Here is a 16,401-nt window from a genome sequence, read left to right on the forward strand (position 1 = left end):
TAATTATTTATTTTTTTCAAAGCAATTGTAAACCGTCTTGTTTACCATCAAAACCTTCATGCCATTTCTTTCTGGCCCCTGGCTGTCCTTGATCTACGTACATCTTAATCTGCCAGTGTACATTTTTCTCTCGTTATACCATGCCCTTGATGATTTTACATGTTAAATTAAAAACATTTAAAGAGCAGGTTGCGGGTCACCAAACATGTTCTGAAAATTTATCAATATGATTATATGTGCATTAAATAGTTTGATGCAAACTATTGTGGTTGCCTCACGAAAATTGATGAAATTTAACTCCGAAGTTGTTATTTCTCAAGGCTGTTGAAAAAAAACAGCCGCGTGTCATATATGGATGGTGACGTCACGTTCTCCAAAACAAAGCGGACGCTCACTCGCTCATTGAAGAAGTGTCCAGTTCAGCGGGCCGTTCTTTCGCTTTTTTTGAGCTTGCAACTGTCTATATTTTCCTTTTTTTATTTGGAATTATTGTAGAACAAAGTTATTTGGATATTTGTCCATCATGCCTCGTACGTGTGTCGTCATGTTTTGCGAAAATGGCTGGAAAACGGGTAATCGCTCCCACCGATTCCCGAAGGCATCAAACATTCGCTGGCAGTGGATAAGATTTGTACAAACAAAACGGGTAAAGAGGACTCTTTGGATAGACTTGTCATTTGTCGTGACCATTTCACAGCCGAGGATTACGAAGGCATAAACACATCTGATCACCACTCTGTGAATATGAGTTGTTGGTTGACAAGTTCTCCAGATACTGCTCTTTCACAGAATCAATTGTTGAGTTTAAGTGAGAAAAACCTTGAAATGTATTCTTAAAGAGTACATGGAAAAACACAAAAATAAACTTTCTGAAAAACACAAGCATGAAAAAATTTCTCAACAAATCAACTTATTATTGATTAAATTACTTTTAACAACATCAGCAAATTGGGCTATTTCATTTCAATTGTAAAAAATTGATCAATTTCCCACTTTTTTTTTTCGAAATTTGGTAGAATATTTCCCAATGAGGCTAAACATGTTTTGGTATTTATATGACACAACAGTCTCTTGAAAGTTGGGGTTTGTTCGAACTGTTCACTTTCGCTGGGGTCAAGCTCAGCTGTCAGAAAGACTTCAACGCCAAGGCGACGGTGAATAATATATTTGGGTCCATTATTGATTCATTCTATTTCTGACTCTTGAGTGACTAGAGGGTTAAAAATTATTATATCAAGTCACAAGCGAATCAAACTTTACATTAATTTATGCATCGAACAAGAAAATGAAAATCTACAAACCAATCTGTCTGGTGGAGTCTGTCGGTGTGAACTGCCGGGCAGTCAGTCCTGCCACTTGTACACGAAATAGGCCGTTTTCTGGCACTTGCAAATGGCTCAGGGCCAGAAACTCCATAGTATAAATTCCCATCATCCTCCGACTCGTCCTCGGCAATATCGGAATGAAAACACTCAATTTCATCGCCGCTGAAATCACTCTCTGATTCGCATCTCGCCATTGTTCACACGCTGTTTCCGAATGTTCACGAAGTTTTCGGAGAACGTGACGTCATAGCATCTTCGGTAAATTCCGGTCTGTTTTTCGACCACTGACAAAAGTTTTGACTTGAAAGTTAATTTTAGCATATTTTGAGTGTCAAATGTAACAAAAATAATTGCCCAACGATTAAATTATTAATGTGATTACAACCTTCGAATCACGCGAAGTCATCAGCGACCCGAAACCTACTCTTTAATATGAGACTGTTTTCTTTGACTTTTCTTTCGATGTCGTTTGAGAAACCATCCAGATTTGCATAATCTCTATTATAATACCAAGCTTGCACACTAAAAACTCGGCTCGCCATCACACGATCCCTATGAAACTGCTGTGGCACTTAGCGGACATGCCGACAATTTTTGGGAAGTCTTGGCGTTCCATAGTACCACTTGCATTTTGCACAATGCGTATTTTTGTCATTCCCCGTGTACGGTCTGTCGTCTGCTACCAGCTATGTTGTACTGCTATCCCGTGCATGTGCACGGGTATCGCTTGTACTATATAGGCCCCAGTATTCTGTGCCCTCAAATTTACAACTGGAACTTGCTTTATGTCTTGGTAATCTCCTTGTTCCTCATGTTTCTTTATCTTTGTCATATTCCCAACATGTCTGCTGTTGTTTGTATCTATGCCTCTTCTAGTTTTGTCACGTACTGTATTAAGATCAGTCACTTTTTAAATGTCCCACAAAGTAGAGTCCTCTTGCTTGTCACTGCATACCCATCATAAGCCTGGCATTGGCTTAATGGTTCGGGTGGCTGGCTTGGGATTCTAGGGTCCTGAGTTCAAGCCCCGTTGGCCACTGAATTAACAGCACGTGAGCTTGACTCGGCCTGTCATCCTTCCGAGGTTGGCGAAATGAGTACCAGTGTACTGGTATGTGGGCACATCATCAGCGGCATAGTTGTGCCCCAATAAAATGATAGCTGCCATACGAAAGAACAAGAAGAAGAATCATGTGATCGTGTACATTGAAATATGAAGGTGTTGTAAAACATGAAATATGATAATGCTTTCATCTACTTTTCCAGGCATTTATCCGCCCATTCCGGGAACACCACATCGACCCAACTGCCATAACACGTCATGACTGGATCGAGACCAATGGTGATAACTGCATGCTCACGTTGCTGCCAATGACTGTCTTGGCTTGCAGTTTCGTCACCTTGTCAGCAGGTTTGCCAAAATGGGTCTGAGCTTCAATCTCCCTTTCCTTTTACTTGCTTTTTTTTATTATGCCTCTGCCAACGAAGTCGCCAGAGGCTTTGTGTATTCGGGTTGTCTGTCCGGCTGTGTGTCCATCCGTGATAGATTCTCGTTGCCACGATAACTTAAGAACGGCTGAAGGGATCCAAGTCAAACTTGGTACAAGTATGTATGGTGATGCAAAGATGAACTGATTCGATTTTGGGGTCAAGAGGTCATGTCATGTCAAAATGTGACACTTGAGAACAGCTGAAGGGATTTTGTAAAAGTACTTTGTACAAGTATGTAAAATGATGTAAAATGTGGGCAGAGGCATATCAGTTGGCGTGATGTCGAAGAGTGCTGTTGCTGTTGCTGTTGTTGTTGTTGTTATTTATTTATTTTTCTTACCTCTTCATTTCGAGCCTGGTGTTGGCTTAACGGTTAAGATGGCTGGCTTAAGACCTTAGGGTTCTGAGTTTGAGCCCTCTGTTGTGCCATTAAAATAACACCATGTGGGTTTATTTAGCCTGTTATCCTTCTGACTTCTGAGGTTGGCAAAATGAGTACCAGCTTATTGGGAGGAATGAGCCTTTCGAATATCCTGCGTCGGAGTCGCGACCCGTCTGGAATTGTGCCTCCTCGCCAAGGAAAAAGTGCTTTGGCAGCCCGTTGCATTTGAAGCTGCGAAGGTCGTGGTTCTTCTTCTTTTTCAGATCAAAAGTGAAATGGTTTCATGGCAGAGATGGAAATGGAGTTTACCCCACCTTTGTCATGAATTTATTTTGAATATAGATGCCACCTTTTATATTTGTTGCCACCACCAAAGGTGGACGGAGGTTGTGTTTTCACCCCTGTTTGTCTGTGAGCAGGATATCTCAAAAAGTTTTATGTGTGGATAAGGATGAAACTTGGTCAGGTTGAGTTGGTCAGGTTTGTATACCATATCAGGTATACAAACTTAAATTGTCGTAGGACGACAAATTGATTTGATTTTTGTGAAGATCTGGGTATGAGAACGTTTTAATTTTTCAAGTGATTCTTCACCATTGAGAGATGCAGCCAAAACGTGTGTGTGTGTGTGTGTGTGTGTGTGTGTATGTGTGTGTGTGTGTGTGTGTGTGTGTGTGTGTGTGTGTGTGTGTGTGTGTGTGTGTGTGTGTGTGTGTGTGTGTGTGTGTGTGTGTGTGTTTTTATATATACATAGCAGGATATTGCAAAGAGTTGTGGATGGATTATGACAATACTTGGTGGATGAGTCGGGTCGGTGACGAGAACAAGCTGCTTAGATTTTGGTTCAAGTCTGGATGCAGATCTGGCCCATCAGTGGGATACAAAACGTAAACTGTTCAACCTGGCGGAGGTACACACCACTGATTGCCGTTGGTTTATTTTATTTTATTTTATTGTTATCTCTGCCACCGAATGTGGGCAGAGGTTGTTTTTTCACCCTTCTCGATCTCTGTCTGACTTGTCTGTTTCTCTGTGGTGAACAGGATATTCCAAAAAGTTGTGGATGGATTCAGACAAAATTTTATGTCAAGTTTGCATGTGTGACAAGGACGAATTGATGTAATTTTGGTGAAGATCCGGAAAAGAATTTCTAAAAAAAAATCTTTTTCTTTTCGTGATTCTTCAACATTGAGAGATGGGACCAAAAATGATATATAGCATGATGTTTTAAAAAGTTGTGGACAAGTTGTGACAAAACTAGGTGGATTAGTTTGATCTGTGACCAGAACAAGCCAATTATATTTTGGTTCGTGTCCGGATACAGATCTGGCCTATCATTCTTGATGAATTCCTTTTGGAGAACGATCAGGCCAGACCACCAGGTGTACCCCAGTGCCGCTGTGTGGCGGTGCTGAGCTAACCGCCCCCCCCTCCCCCAGTCCCATTCCTACGAGGCGGGAAACTCCTCCCCTCTCCCTCAACACACTGGCACCGAGTTCGGGCCTGGCCCAGACCACCGCATGGGCTTGAAGGCTGTAAAAAGCGCTCCAGGATCCGCAGGATTTGTGCTTTGGGATCAACTCCCCTTGCCGATTTCCATCAGTTCTGGAGTTGCTGAAGCTGCCTCGTGATGTGCCCAATGACACTTCCTTGCGAAATTTGCCAACGCTTCACGGAATCTCCACCCATCATTAGGATGCAGTCCGTGGCCCAGCAGGTCGTCATTTGATCTCTGAGACCGTCTGGCATCCCCGGGAAGCGTCGAACTGAACCGCTGAAGGGAGTGCGGGTCGGGCACGTGATCAAATAGGGGTGGGGGAATCCATCGGCAGAGGCACACTCTGCCAAAGCCCTTCACCCCCCTGCAAGCCAAGGCCACAAGCAAGCCAAATCGGCATCCCATTGGGAGCTGTAGGCAAGCGATGCCCAGGCCCGCCTGATTTGGCGGCCAGCAATGCGTCCCGTCTTTAGGGGGCCAGGCTTCTACGAGGCACAAGTCCGAAGCCGCCTGATTGGAGAGGAGCATATGGGAGTAAACCGTGGGATCTGGCCCATGAGGTCAGCCCAGGGTGAACCACCCGGAGCACTTCGGCGATTCATGCAGCGCATTTGGGGCACCGGGTCGCGAGGTCCCAGGCCATGTGCCCGAACGCAAACCACCAGGGAAGTTCTTTGCTATGCTCCACTAGTCGGAACCAAGTGCTGACCAAATATTTTCAGGGGAATTCTTGGGCCCGTCGGCTGAAGGACACCGCGCCCCTCCACATGCTGCGAGACTGTCAAGGGCAGCTCTTGCTCTCGCAGTTCCGACAGCCCAGATTTGATATAAATCTTGCTCGTCATACTCAGCAGCAGACCCCTGGAACGCTGGCCATTGGCTCCCAGCGCAACGAGAGAACCTCTTCGAGGAAGATCCTGTGATATGCTGATTGGAGGTGCTTGCCTGTCGAGAAGTGGCCACCCGAAAGGGTGACTGCCTCCATATCGGCTCGTTCCACCGATGGAGATCAGACCGCGACCAGGTTGTTCCCACAGATTCGAAACGGCTGTGGGGCTCGTGAACGATGGTCATCGAGGTGCCCTTCGGCTCGTCTCGCAGATCAGATGGATACCTTTTGGATAGAAAACGTGAATTGCTCACCCTGGCGGAGGTATGCGCCCTACCGAGTGATATTCTTGTTGTTTTCTATGCTTATTGTGTCTAACCAATGTCCCACTGTCAGTACATAGCATCCGTTACCTTGCTCGCTCTTCCATGAACTTCTTTTTTTTCTTCTTTTTCTTCTTCTTCATCTGAAATTGAGACTTGCTGAAGACCTCAAACTCAGGATGAACCACAACCTTACATAATATGGTGGAAGAGTGGGGAATACACCAACAGCAAGGTAGCTGGACACTTGAAGGAAGAATAGGTATGAAGAAGAATGAGATCAAGGGAATAGAAGGATGCATAGGGTATACAAACTAAAACACCAGAAGAAGAAGAAGAAGAAGAAGCAAAAACCAGGGATGAAACAATAAGGATAACCGTGCTGTGGTCATAACCTGCAACAAAATCTGGTAACAGGCTGATTGGGAAACACGAGTTTAATGTGTTATTGAAAGATGAACTCAACACCTCCACGTGATCCATGTGAGCCTCCAACACGGAGGGGTAATGTTGTTTTTATGACTAATGAAATCTAAAGATTTCGTAAGTATATTGATGACGTCCGTCCTCTGTTTGTGTGTTTGTTTGTGTGTGTGTTCATGTGTGTGTGTGTGTGTGTGTGTGTGTGTGTTTGTTTGTTTGTAGGCACGATAACTCGAGAACGGAAGAAGCTACCAATGTCAAATTACACCATGTGATTCAGGAGGGTGATGGTTAGCGCTGATTAGATTTTGGTCAAAATCGGTCAAAGGTCAAAGTCACAGTGAGGTCAAACATAATTCCATAAATTCATGTGGAGAAATGGAGTATTTTTGCTTCGATCGACGTTACGAGTTCGTTTTAACTTCGATTTTAATTTTGTCTTCGGTTTTTGCGATCGCTGAGGATGCTTAAAACTCGGTTGTCGAAATTCTGGTAAAAAATCGGATGTTTTGGAGACGTTTTAAGATTGTATAAAAAAATATTTCACTCGCCGCGTCACGGCTCGTCAGGTGCAGCGCGCTCGAGCAGACGCGTCGTTAATCACGTAAAGGTTTTCCGTGTGCACGCTGATGGTGTTTTTGATAAAGATAGTGTTTAAAAGTCATTTTTTATCCCAATAAACGTTATCGTCGCATGCCTGACTCGCGAAGCCGTCGGATTATGTAAAGATTGTTGGTGGATGGCCGAATATTACGGTTTTGTGACTGATAAAATAATTGCGTGGAGAAATGGAGATTTTTGCTTCGGTCGACGTTACGATTTTTGATGGTTTGGTACAGAATCATCGTATAAACTTCTGGTTTGCGTCGCGACCTTCTCCAGAGACAGCTTTTATTAGACAAGGTCAGAGGTCAAGTTGACGATTTTGTAAGTACTTGTCTATGACTGCTTGTTTATTTATTTATTTATTTTAGGGATTGGTGGACCGTGCGTGCTGAAGGGCTTGATTAAACGTTACTCATAATTTTTATTCGATATATGTATGATTGTGGGGTTTCTTTTGTTTGTTTGTTTTTTTCTGGGGACCCTCATCATGAGTAACACTCAATCTAAGCAAAGCCAATGGAAATCTGACAAAACAAACCCAGGCAGTGTATAATCAGCAGAGGCATACAGCCCACCAGAAAACCAAGACTGCAGCCACATTATTTCATCTGGGGACCATGGTGGGTGAAGTCGAGCGACAAATGTGGGTGGGGTCTGGCAGCTGTCTGACCAATTTTGTGGTCGGACAGCTGTAGTAGGCACATTTCAAAAATGTAGGCACGCTAAGAGTAAGTATATTTCAAAAATCGACCCCAAACAAAACCACAACGGCAACAACAACCATGCGGAGCTCTTGTTGTTCTGCGACATATCGCAGGTAAAAACTGCGAGGGTGAAGGATAGGGACGTAAACACCCGAATCTTGCAAGAAAGGGATCTGCTTGGGCATGGTTAATGATCATGAGTATGAATCGGGGATTATCTGAAGTGATGAACTGCCATCTTGAGGTCTTGGAGGGAAGAATGGGATTGAACAAACTGAGAATTCCACAGGTGAGAGAAAAATGAGTTGAGATGAGTAGTGACCTTGGTTTTTTGGGAGTTTCACCACAAGTGGGTTAATGACAGAACTTTGTCTGCCCTGTAGAAACCGTGGGGTGGGGGGGGGGTAGTTCTGCAGGATGTAGACTCTCTGCGAGTAAAAACTCTGCTTCGTCACGGTAGATTCCAATGATTTTTGAGGTCCTTGGTTTCCATGGCATCAAGAAGTGTGAGGTGGGGAGAGCAGTACTCTATCAAGCTGTAGATAAAAGCCTTGTTCGATGATGAAAGACTGCCCAGTCAGTCGCTGATTTTGTCGACCAACCTGGATATTGAGTTTGCCCCAAAAATATCACTGCTGGTGAAGTCAAAAAGTATGAGTGACCGAACTTCTTCAAGAGGTTTGTTAAGGAAGGAGATGGCAGCATGTGCTGGATGCTCCTGTGTGTTGAGTGTGAATGTAAGTGTGAGTATGATTGTCGATGTCAAGGTAGACAGACATTCCTACTGTTGGACCAGTTCGTGATTCTGTCAAGGTTTCCAAAGGGAAGAGGCTGCCATATTGCTATCTGAAGGATGAGTGATCCAACAGCAGAGGGTGGAATAATCGCCAATAAGATGAGCAGGATTTTCCAGAGTCAGAACGATCGTCGAAGATGAGTTGCAGCACTGAGCCTCAGAACATTGCCTTGGGGCACATCAATAGATGAGAGGAACCCATTGAGAGCCACACACTGACTCGCAACGGAAGAAGTCAGTAATGAGAGGTGTCCTTGTTAGGCAGAGAGTTTGGAGAGTAAGGCGAGCTCTGACGGTCAAATGCTGATCTCATGTCTTTCGCCGTCCATTGTTGGAAGAGCAGAAGCAGCATGTCAATCATGGAGTGACCTAGTCTGAATCCAAAGTGATGATCTGAAACCTGGCTGTTGGATAAAAGGAAAGATTTGATGTCAACTGTGAAGATGGATTCCTTTACTTTGCTGATAAATGAAAGTAAGTTAATAGGTCCAGTTAAGAGGATCTGTTTTTGTGCCATATTTGTATATTGCAGTATTGTTTGCTGACTTCCAAGTAGATGCAAGATGACCGAGAGCAGAAACGGGATGCGCAAAAGTGGCAGAGCAGGCTTGTAAGACTGGTGTGCTGATGCCGTTTGGGTCTGTTGCAAAATCCCTAGGCTGTGTTAATATCACTGGTGGTGGAGATTAAAAAAAAATCAGTGCTGAAGTCAAAGGGCAGCTTGCAGTCCCTGCCAGTGATCTCCAGCACCAGACTCTCTGGCACTGAGACAGCTCTTTGGCAACAGCCGGAGATGTTCACCCTCACAAGCACATGATCAGATGAACCAATCGCAGCAGTGGAGGAAAAGGAGACTTTGCAAAGGAAAGAGGGATGGGGTGGGGGCAGTGAGGGAATAAATTAACATGTCTTGTTTGCAGAATGGTTTGAGTAACTAACGGTGATCTAACCTCATGTAACTAACCTAATGGAGCTTGTATGCATACCACATACAGCACAAAGACATTACTAGATATCGGTGCACTTCATGTGGATGCAAGACCGAAACATATTGGACAAATTCTGTTTGTTACGACTCATAGATCACTTTAGTTACTCCAAAGTGATACTGTTAGTTACTCTATAACCAATACTCCAACTACTGTTGCTATGTAATTACTCCATGTTGGTTCCTCTTCAACTGATCACGATGACTCTGTGTCCTGACCAAGAGGTACGTGCACTCACCTCTAAGCTGTCTCGCCTGGGATCAAATCCTGACCAGTTATAAATTGTCTTCGTGATGTTTCACAGGCAGGGTGATGATTCATCAATGTGTGTACCATCCCTTGGATGCACAGTAAATGGGCGTCCCCTCTGCCAGCATTCGTTGTTGGACATGAAAGATCCCGTGTTGTCCTTCATGAAGAGTAGGCAAGCTATCACTGGCCCTATAGCCAAATTCCTGCCTTAACCAGCAGAGGGCATTGTGTCAGCGGCACAGTCACACCCTCCGCCAATGAAGCTTACCCCACAGCCTTGTGCTGCATACGGAAACTAGTTGCTCTGTAACCAATAGCTTATAATTACCAACCCCCTTATACAGGAAAATTGTCGTTGAACAAGTCTTAATCGTTGTGCAACGATGGCTCGTCTTTTCAGTTGTGATTCATCACCGATCACCACGGACCTTCTGTCTGTCTTCTGCCACCTCCCACCTCCCATCCCCCTCCTATCATTTCCTTTTTTTGTGCCTGTAGTGCAGCTCGAGGCAAGGCACAGCTGGAACTGCTTTGTTTATGTGCTGGCGGTCTTTGTGACGCTTACGAACCAAATCCACAAGTGGTCACACACGTATCACGGCCTACCACAAGTTGTTGAGTTGCTGCAGAAATGGCACCTCATCCTTCCAAGGCGGCACCATCGCATTCACCATGTTTCTCCACATGAGACCTACTTTTGCATCACTACTGGTAGGGAAAACAGCCGATGTTTGGATGTCGTCTTCATATTTATGTAACCAAAGTATAAAAAAAACCCCTAAAATATTTCACATGTTGCCCTAATATTTATTTCTTCTTATTTTATTTTTTAAGGAAACTGAAACATGTGCATAGTTGGGGCCGCCCTGAAAGGGGCAACCATTCGGGACTTGCCTGGGTAATCGCACAGAGCTCTTAAGAGTAATCGTCCACAGCAGATGAGACTGAAGGAAAGAACGTGCAAGGAAATAGCTTAATCAAGTCTGTAAATGTTGGTGCTATTTGTTTGGCCCTATCACCGTGCTTGATCTGGTGCTTGGCTCTCTCGCTCTCCCAGCGCTCTGCTCCGTGAATTCCGTTTTGCCTTTGCTCCGACCCGTTCCGTCTGTTCCATTCCACCACTACTTTCCACCTCTCGTCACCAAGCAAAGTTGAATCTGGAGCCTCCATGTGCGTCTGACACGGTGTCTTATAGTTACTTGGCGAGGGAGGAGCCTAAATGTGGATCACAACGGGCTGCAGGAGTTTTTCAGCACCCCCAATGGTGTATGGAAAATGAGCTCCACCCACGTGAGGGTACGGCTGCGAAGATGGCCCCATTAAGTTCCGGGCTTCCTACTGCTACAGAGCTACATACTTAACATGGCACCAGGGTATTTGGTTGTGCTCTCCGGGCACGAACGTATGCCCAATTGGGGCCGTAAATGAGCAGAGCGCTCAGGCTGTTGACATGGTGTTGAATGGAGTGCAGTGCACACTTTTGCTCCGAGTTCGATGCCTGAACGTCCTGGGTCCAAGTGGCTGTAATGGTACGTCGTGCCCATTGCTCCCCGTTGCTTCCAAAAGGTGGTGGTGGGCGTCCGTGGTGACTTTCGTTGAGGCAATGGCAGCGGTGAGGTTGGAGTTGTGGATCTTTACGATATAACTGACAAGAGAACTCTACGTGTCATGGATGTTTGTTCACCTGGTGGCCGGTTTTATAACCTTGGCAATATAGTATAACGGTTGACTTGAGACCATCCGCCAGCATTCGTTGGTGGACGTTAAAGATCCCATGTTCTTCGCGAAGAGTAGGCAAGCTATCGCCAGCCCGAGAGCCAAATTCCAAATTCCTGTCTCAACCAGCAGAGGGCATTGTGTCAGTGGTACAGCCGCACCCTCAGCCAATGAAGATACCCCACAGCCTTGTGCTGCATACGGAAACGAGTTGCTCTGTTACCAATAGCTTATAATTGCCAACCCCCGAATACAGGAAAATTGTCGCTAAACGAGTCATGATCGTTATGTAACGATGGATGTGTGTGTGTACGTTCAACATGCGACTTAGTCGGGTAAGGTTGCGAAAAATTACACAAGGTAAGCTCTTTGCTGTTTCAAACTCTCCCTGAGTTCCCCCACAGCTGCAGGCAGTTGCAAGCAGCACATGCATGAGAACCCCCAACGTCACATTCCCCAATCAGCCTTTGGACCATTTTCATCGCCTGATGTTGAATTGTCAGTGACAGTGACGGCATAGACAAACGTGAAACAAAAAGGCTGCCAAACATGTACCAGGTACAATGGTCAATAGCAGTTAACAAGTAAATACTAAAAGCCCAATCAAGTTGCTCACTTGTGATTGGAGGGATCAACCAATCAGCTCTGACATAATCAATCGTCTCCAGCTGCGACGAGGACGACATAATCGAGCAACACTTGTTCGGCCCTTTTAGTCAAAGAAGGCTCTGTAAAGCAACCAAGAAAAGCGAAATGTAATGGGGGATAATTGACGAGGTGAGTGCTCAATGGTGGTTCCCTCCAGTTGTGGGATGTGTTGATACATCGCAGTTTCTTCTATCTACATTGGCTGTCTCTTCATAATGTTTATGCATCTTATTGCAAGCAAAGTGCCACTCTTTTTATCTTCCCAAGTCAGTTTGACTTGATCCGCCGCCTTTTGTCATTGTCAACGAGTGGCTTTGTTTTTCACTTTTCCAGGTTGGCTTAACTACCCTTTGGAGTTTCTGGGATTCTGGGGAACACTGGAGACTCTAATTGAGAAACTGACGGGTGCTCGTCCTCGTGCTGATGATTTGAAGTGGGCATGTAAAGTGAAGTAGGACATCTGAGATCGAGGAACTTTTTGAGGGCCTTTGAGCTTGAAATTTTAGGCAAAAAAGATTATTTTCATTCCGACTGCCACCCAGTTCTTGCTGTATAGAAGACTCCTTTCCATACTTCTCAACAAAGGGGAGGGGGGCAGGTGGGGTGTGGCTGGTCATGTGTGCTGGGGTAAGTTGGAGTGCTCGGTTATTTTCGGTACTTTATTTATCACAGTAATAAACAATAGAATTCAAATTATTTTTTGTTTTGTTTTTTTTTTTTTCTTTAAAAACTTGTTTCCCAAATTTTTTTCAGCGATATTTTCACCAAACATGCTGTGTGGACTTTGTTTTTGTTTGTTCTTTTTATACAGTCAATACTCGTGCAAAAGTGAACACTGAACGGATCAGGATGCAAAAGGACAAAATTGGAATGGAGGGTGGGAGAGGGGGGACACTAGCGGTGCAGTTGAACGAAATGGGGAGCAGGAAAGGATCCGTGGGGTGGACAGGATGGATACAGAAGGAAACTTTCAGCAGGAAAAATGAAATTTGGAAGGAGTAGGGCTTGGAGTGTGGTTGGGGGAGGGGCAGGACGAGAAAGGAGGTGTTAGAAAAGTATTCCATCAATCTGCAGATGAAAGCTTTGTAGGTGGATGGTTCAAGTGTGGTGGGGGATGCCCAGTTCAAGACTGGCTTTGGAGATAAACTTTGAAATGTGGTTTGCCCATGAAATAGCGTGGTTGATGTTGAGACCCAGGAGTATGAGTGTCTGAGCTTCCTCAAGGGGGTTGTTAAAAAAGTAGATGTTGGGGGTGGGGGGTAGGGGTTGCCAAGTGGTCCTTTTAGAGAGAGAGAGATTTGGGTTTGGCTGGATTGAAAGACATTCAAAATGTTTCACCAGCTTGTGATTTTATTAATGTCTGAAGAGGGAAGAGGCCCCACCCTTCCTGTCTGAAGAATGAGGAATGTCATACAAAGGGTGACGTTATCAGCAAATAGATAAAGGAGATTTTCCAGAGATCGTTGATGAAGATTAGGAATAGAATTGGGCCCAGATCACTGCTTTCAGCATTCCAGCCTCAAAAGGGAGAGAAGATTAAAGGATTCTTTTGAGAGCCGCGCATTGGCTACAAGAGTAGAGCAAGTCGGTAAGCCAGGTGTGGAGTTGTCCTTGCATGTTATCAGAGAGTTTGGAGAGCAAGGCAGGATGCCAGACCGTATCAAAAGCATGAGATTCATCTGGAGAGACTGCCCTGAACTCATGTCTGACATTGAGGGCCTCTATCCCTTGTTGGATGAGTAGAGGCAGCATGTCAAAGGTGGAGGACCGAATCAAAGTTAGTGATCTGAGATAAGGCTTGAGGAAAAGGAAGGATTTCATATGAACTGTGATGATGGATTCCAGGACCTTGCTAATGATTGGAAGTAAGTTGATATGTCTGTAACGAAGGCAATCGGTTTTTGCACCTTTTTAATGTTATAGCGATGGCTGATTTCCAAGCAGATGGAAGATGATCTCTGCCAAATGATGAGGTGAAAAGAGCAGAAAGAGGACTGGTTTTTTGTTTGTTTGTTTTTAGGACTCGTGAGCTGATGCCGTCCAGTCCAGTTACTGAATCAAAGTCGAGGGTTGACAGAAACTTCTCCACCTTCTCAAGAACAAAAACGAAATGTGACGGACGGACGGAACCCATTTCTATATCCCCCGCCAACTTCGTTGGTTGGCGGGGGATAAAAAAACAGTCCAGGAGCAGTTGGGTATGACTGGGAAGGGTGGGTACGGACAGAGGGGTTGGGGAGATGAGATTTGGAAGCAAACACAGAAGTGAGGCATCCGGCCTTCTCACAATCGGAATCGGCTGTGGTGCCATTTGAAGGGATGGAAGGGGAGCATTCGCGAGACACTGACAAATAGGCTCCACCAGGTTTTAGAGGAGGAAGACAAGTTTGAAAGTTCATTCTTGAGGTTGGACAGATGTTGTTTTCTGGCTCTCCTAAGAGTGGACACACGCGTTTGTTGTGTGCTTTGTGGAATGATCTGAGATTGCCTTCAGTGAGGTTTGCTTTCCAGGATGTGAAGGTAAGTTGTTTCGGAGCAACTGCCTCACCACAAGATTAAGTTTACCTTGGGTGGGAAGAAAGATAGGATAACTGATGACTAGATGGGATGAATCTGTGCATGTGAGAGAGCAGGTTTCTGTGCAAGAATAACCCAGGCTGAGTTAACATCAGGGGCAGTCGATATGGGAGACCAGTCCTGAAGAGAGATGACTGCTTGCAGTCCCTGCCAATCTGCTTGAGTGAACTTCCAGACTCGCCAGCATTGAGCCGGCTCTCTGAGAATGGACAGAGAGATGTTGACTCTCACAAGCATATAATCAGATGAACCAGTTGGAGCGGTGGAATAGCGGGAGATATTTGCAGGGAAGTTAGCCATCACTAAGTCCAGAAGGGAGGATTTGCCATTGGGAGAAATCTGGGTCGGAAAGTTCACAGATTGAGTCAGTCCCATGGAGTCACAGAAGTCCTTTGCTGAAGTGCCATGATTGGTGAGAGAGGGACCAACACCCAACCAATTTGCATGGTGACAATTGAAATCACCACACAAGAGGAAAGGAGAGTTTGGATGAGTGGTTCAAAGTTGTTCCATGTTATCAGAGAGAAAGAGATGTAGATGGAGTCGTCATTAGAAGATGGTACAACACACAGATAAACGAGTTCGGAATGGAGATGAAGTTGCATTCAGAGGTACTCCTTGGGGTTGTGAGGTGTAAGATCAGTACAAGGGCAGTAAGAAATTGAGTTGTTGATTGAAAGTGCAATTCTGCCGCTGGGGCATGGCTCAGGCATATCAACTCAGAGGAGACAATGGCCGGGGGAAAACGCTAAGGAGCCAGGGATGTCCGGTCGGAGGAAGGATTTTATTAACCAGAAGTCCGGTTTATTGGCCTGGAGTGAGAGATCTGCCTCGGTTGTTTGAGGTCCACACAGTTAGGATTAGGGGAAGGATGAGGCATTGGAGGGGGGGGTTGCAGGGGTAGAGTGAGAGGGGAGGTTTGAATGTGTCAGAGGGTGGGGTGAAGAGGGATGCAGAAGTGGGGGGGTGATAAGAAGCTTTGATTGGGTGGGTTGGGGGTGAAAGGTGATGCAGATTTCCAAATTTCACTAACGGAGATAAACATCATGGGATGGGAGATGAGATTTAAATTGTTGAAGGCACGGAGAAATATGGTGCTGTACATGCGGAGGATGGTTGGTGGACCAAGCGCCAAGTTGACAGTTTTGAAACATATTTGTGGAGAAGAGAAATAGATCGTGGTGAAGAAGAATAGAAAGAAGAACATGTTGAGCACTCGACATAGTGAAGGAAGGATCTTGATGCATTTTAAAATGTTTTCAAAAGAAGAAGTGTTTAATTGGTCCAAGATGAAGAACAATGTCATTTTTATAGGCATTACAAAGTCTTTGTTTGTTTGTTTGTTTTTAACCAATGAAATGTTTGTGAACCCAAATCTGCACTGAATAACATTTTGGGTGTTTGTTTATGGTGTGTAGTCGTCAGCAAATGAAATGAAGTTTGTCCCCAATCCTCTGTTGCATTGGATTATGCTTGGATATTGGATCTCTAAAATTCCCTTTCCTTTGTTTACTGTTGCTTTGAATCGCATCTATTTTGCTCAAGAAGATAATAAACACAATTTACCAACTTTCCTTTGCTTCTTGTATCACAGGCTCGAGCATCTATGAAGGTTCACCTTCAATGACGAGGAAATTATATCATTGCACATTTTACAATAAGACGGTGACTAATATCGTGCAGAAGATGGAAAAACCACAAAAACTTAACTTGATGAAGTTCTGTTTTAGGATTTATAAACATCATCAAGATTCCAGCATTTTAATCTTTTTGTGAGTAGTGTTTTTTTATAAGTGTTAGGTTTCATAGAAACCAGTGGATATGGGACACAAGGTCACGAAG

The 16,401-nt window shown here is 44.7% G+C and overlaps 1 protein-coding gene across 1 annotated transcript in view; it reads left to right on the forward strand.

Annotated features, from left to right (window-relative positions):
* Positions 1-16,133, forward strand: part of PEDS1 (plasmanylethanolamine desaturase 1) — a 37,954-nt gene extending 21,821 nt beyond the window's left edge. Inside the window, exons 5-7 of the mRNA XM_085892464.1 lie at positions 2,592-2,736; positions 10,117-10,329; positions 12,316-16,133. Coding sequence (XP_085748590.1) covers positions 2,592-2,736; positions 10,117-10,329; positions 12,316-12,437 — 480 coding nt within the window. The 3' untranslated portion in view covers positions 12,438-16,133. The remainder of the gene's footprint in view (positions 1-2,591; positions 2,737-10,116; positions 10,330-12,315) is intronic.
* The last annotated feature ends 268 nt before the right edge of the window (positions 16,134-16,401 follow it).

The sequence above is a fragment of the Eptatretus burgeri genome, chromosome 8 (genome assembly GCF_056783735.1).
Source record: "Eptatretus burgeri isolate ZD-2024b chromosome 8, Ebu_testis_v1, whole genome shotgun sequence".
Taxonomy (NCBI): Eukaryota; Metazoa; Chordata; class Myxini; order Myxiniformes; family Myxinidae; genus Eptatretus; species Eptatretus burgeri.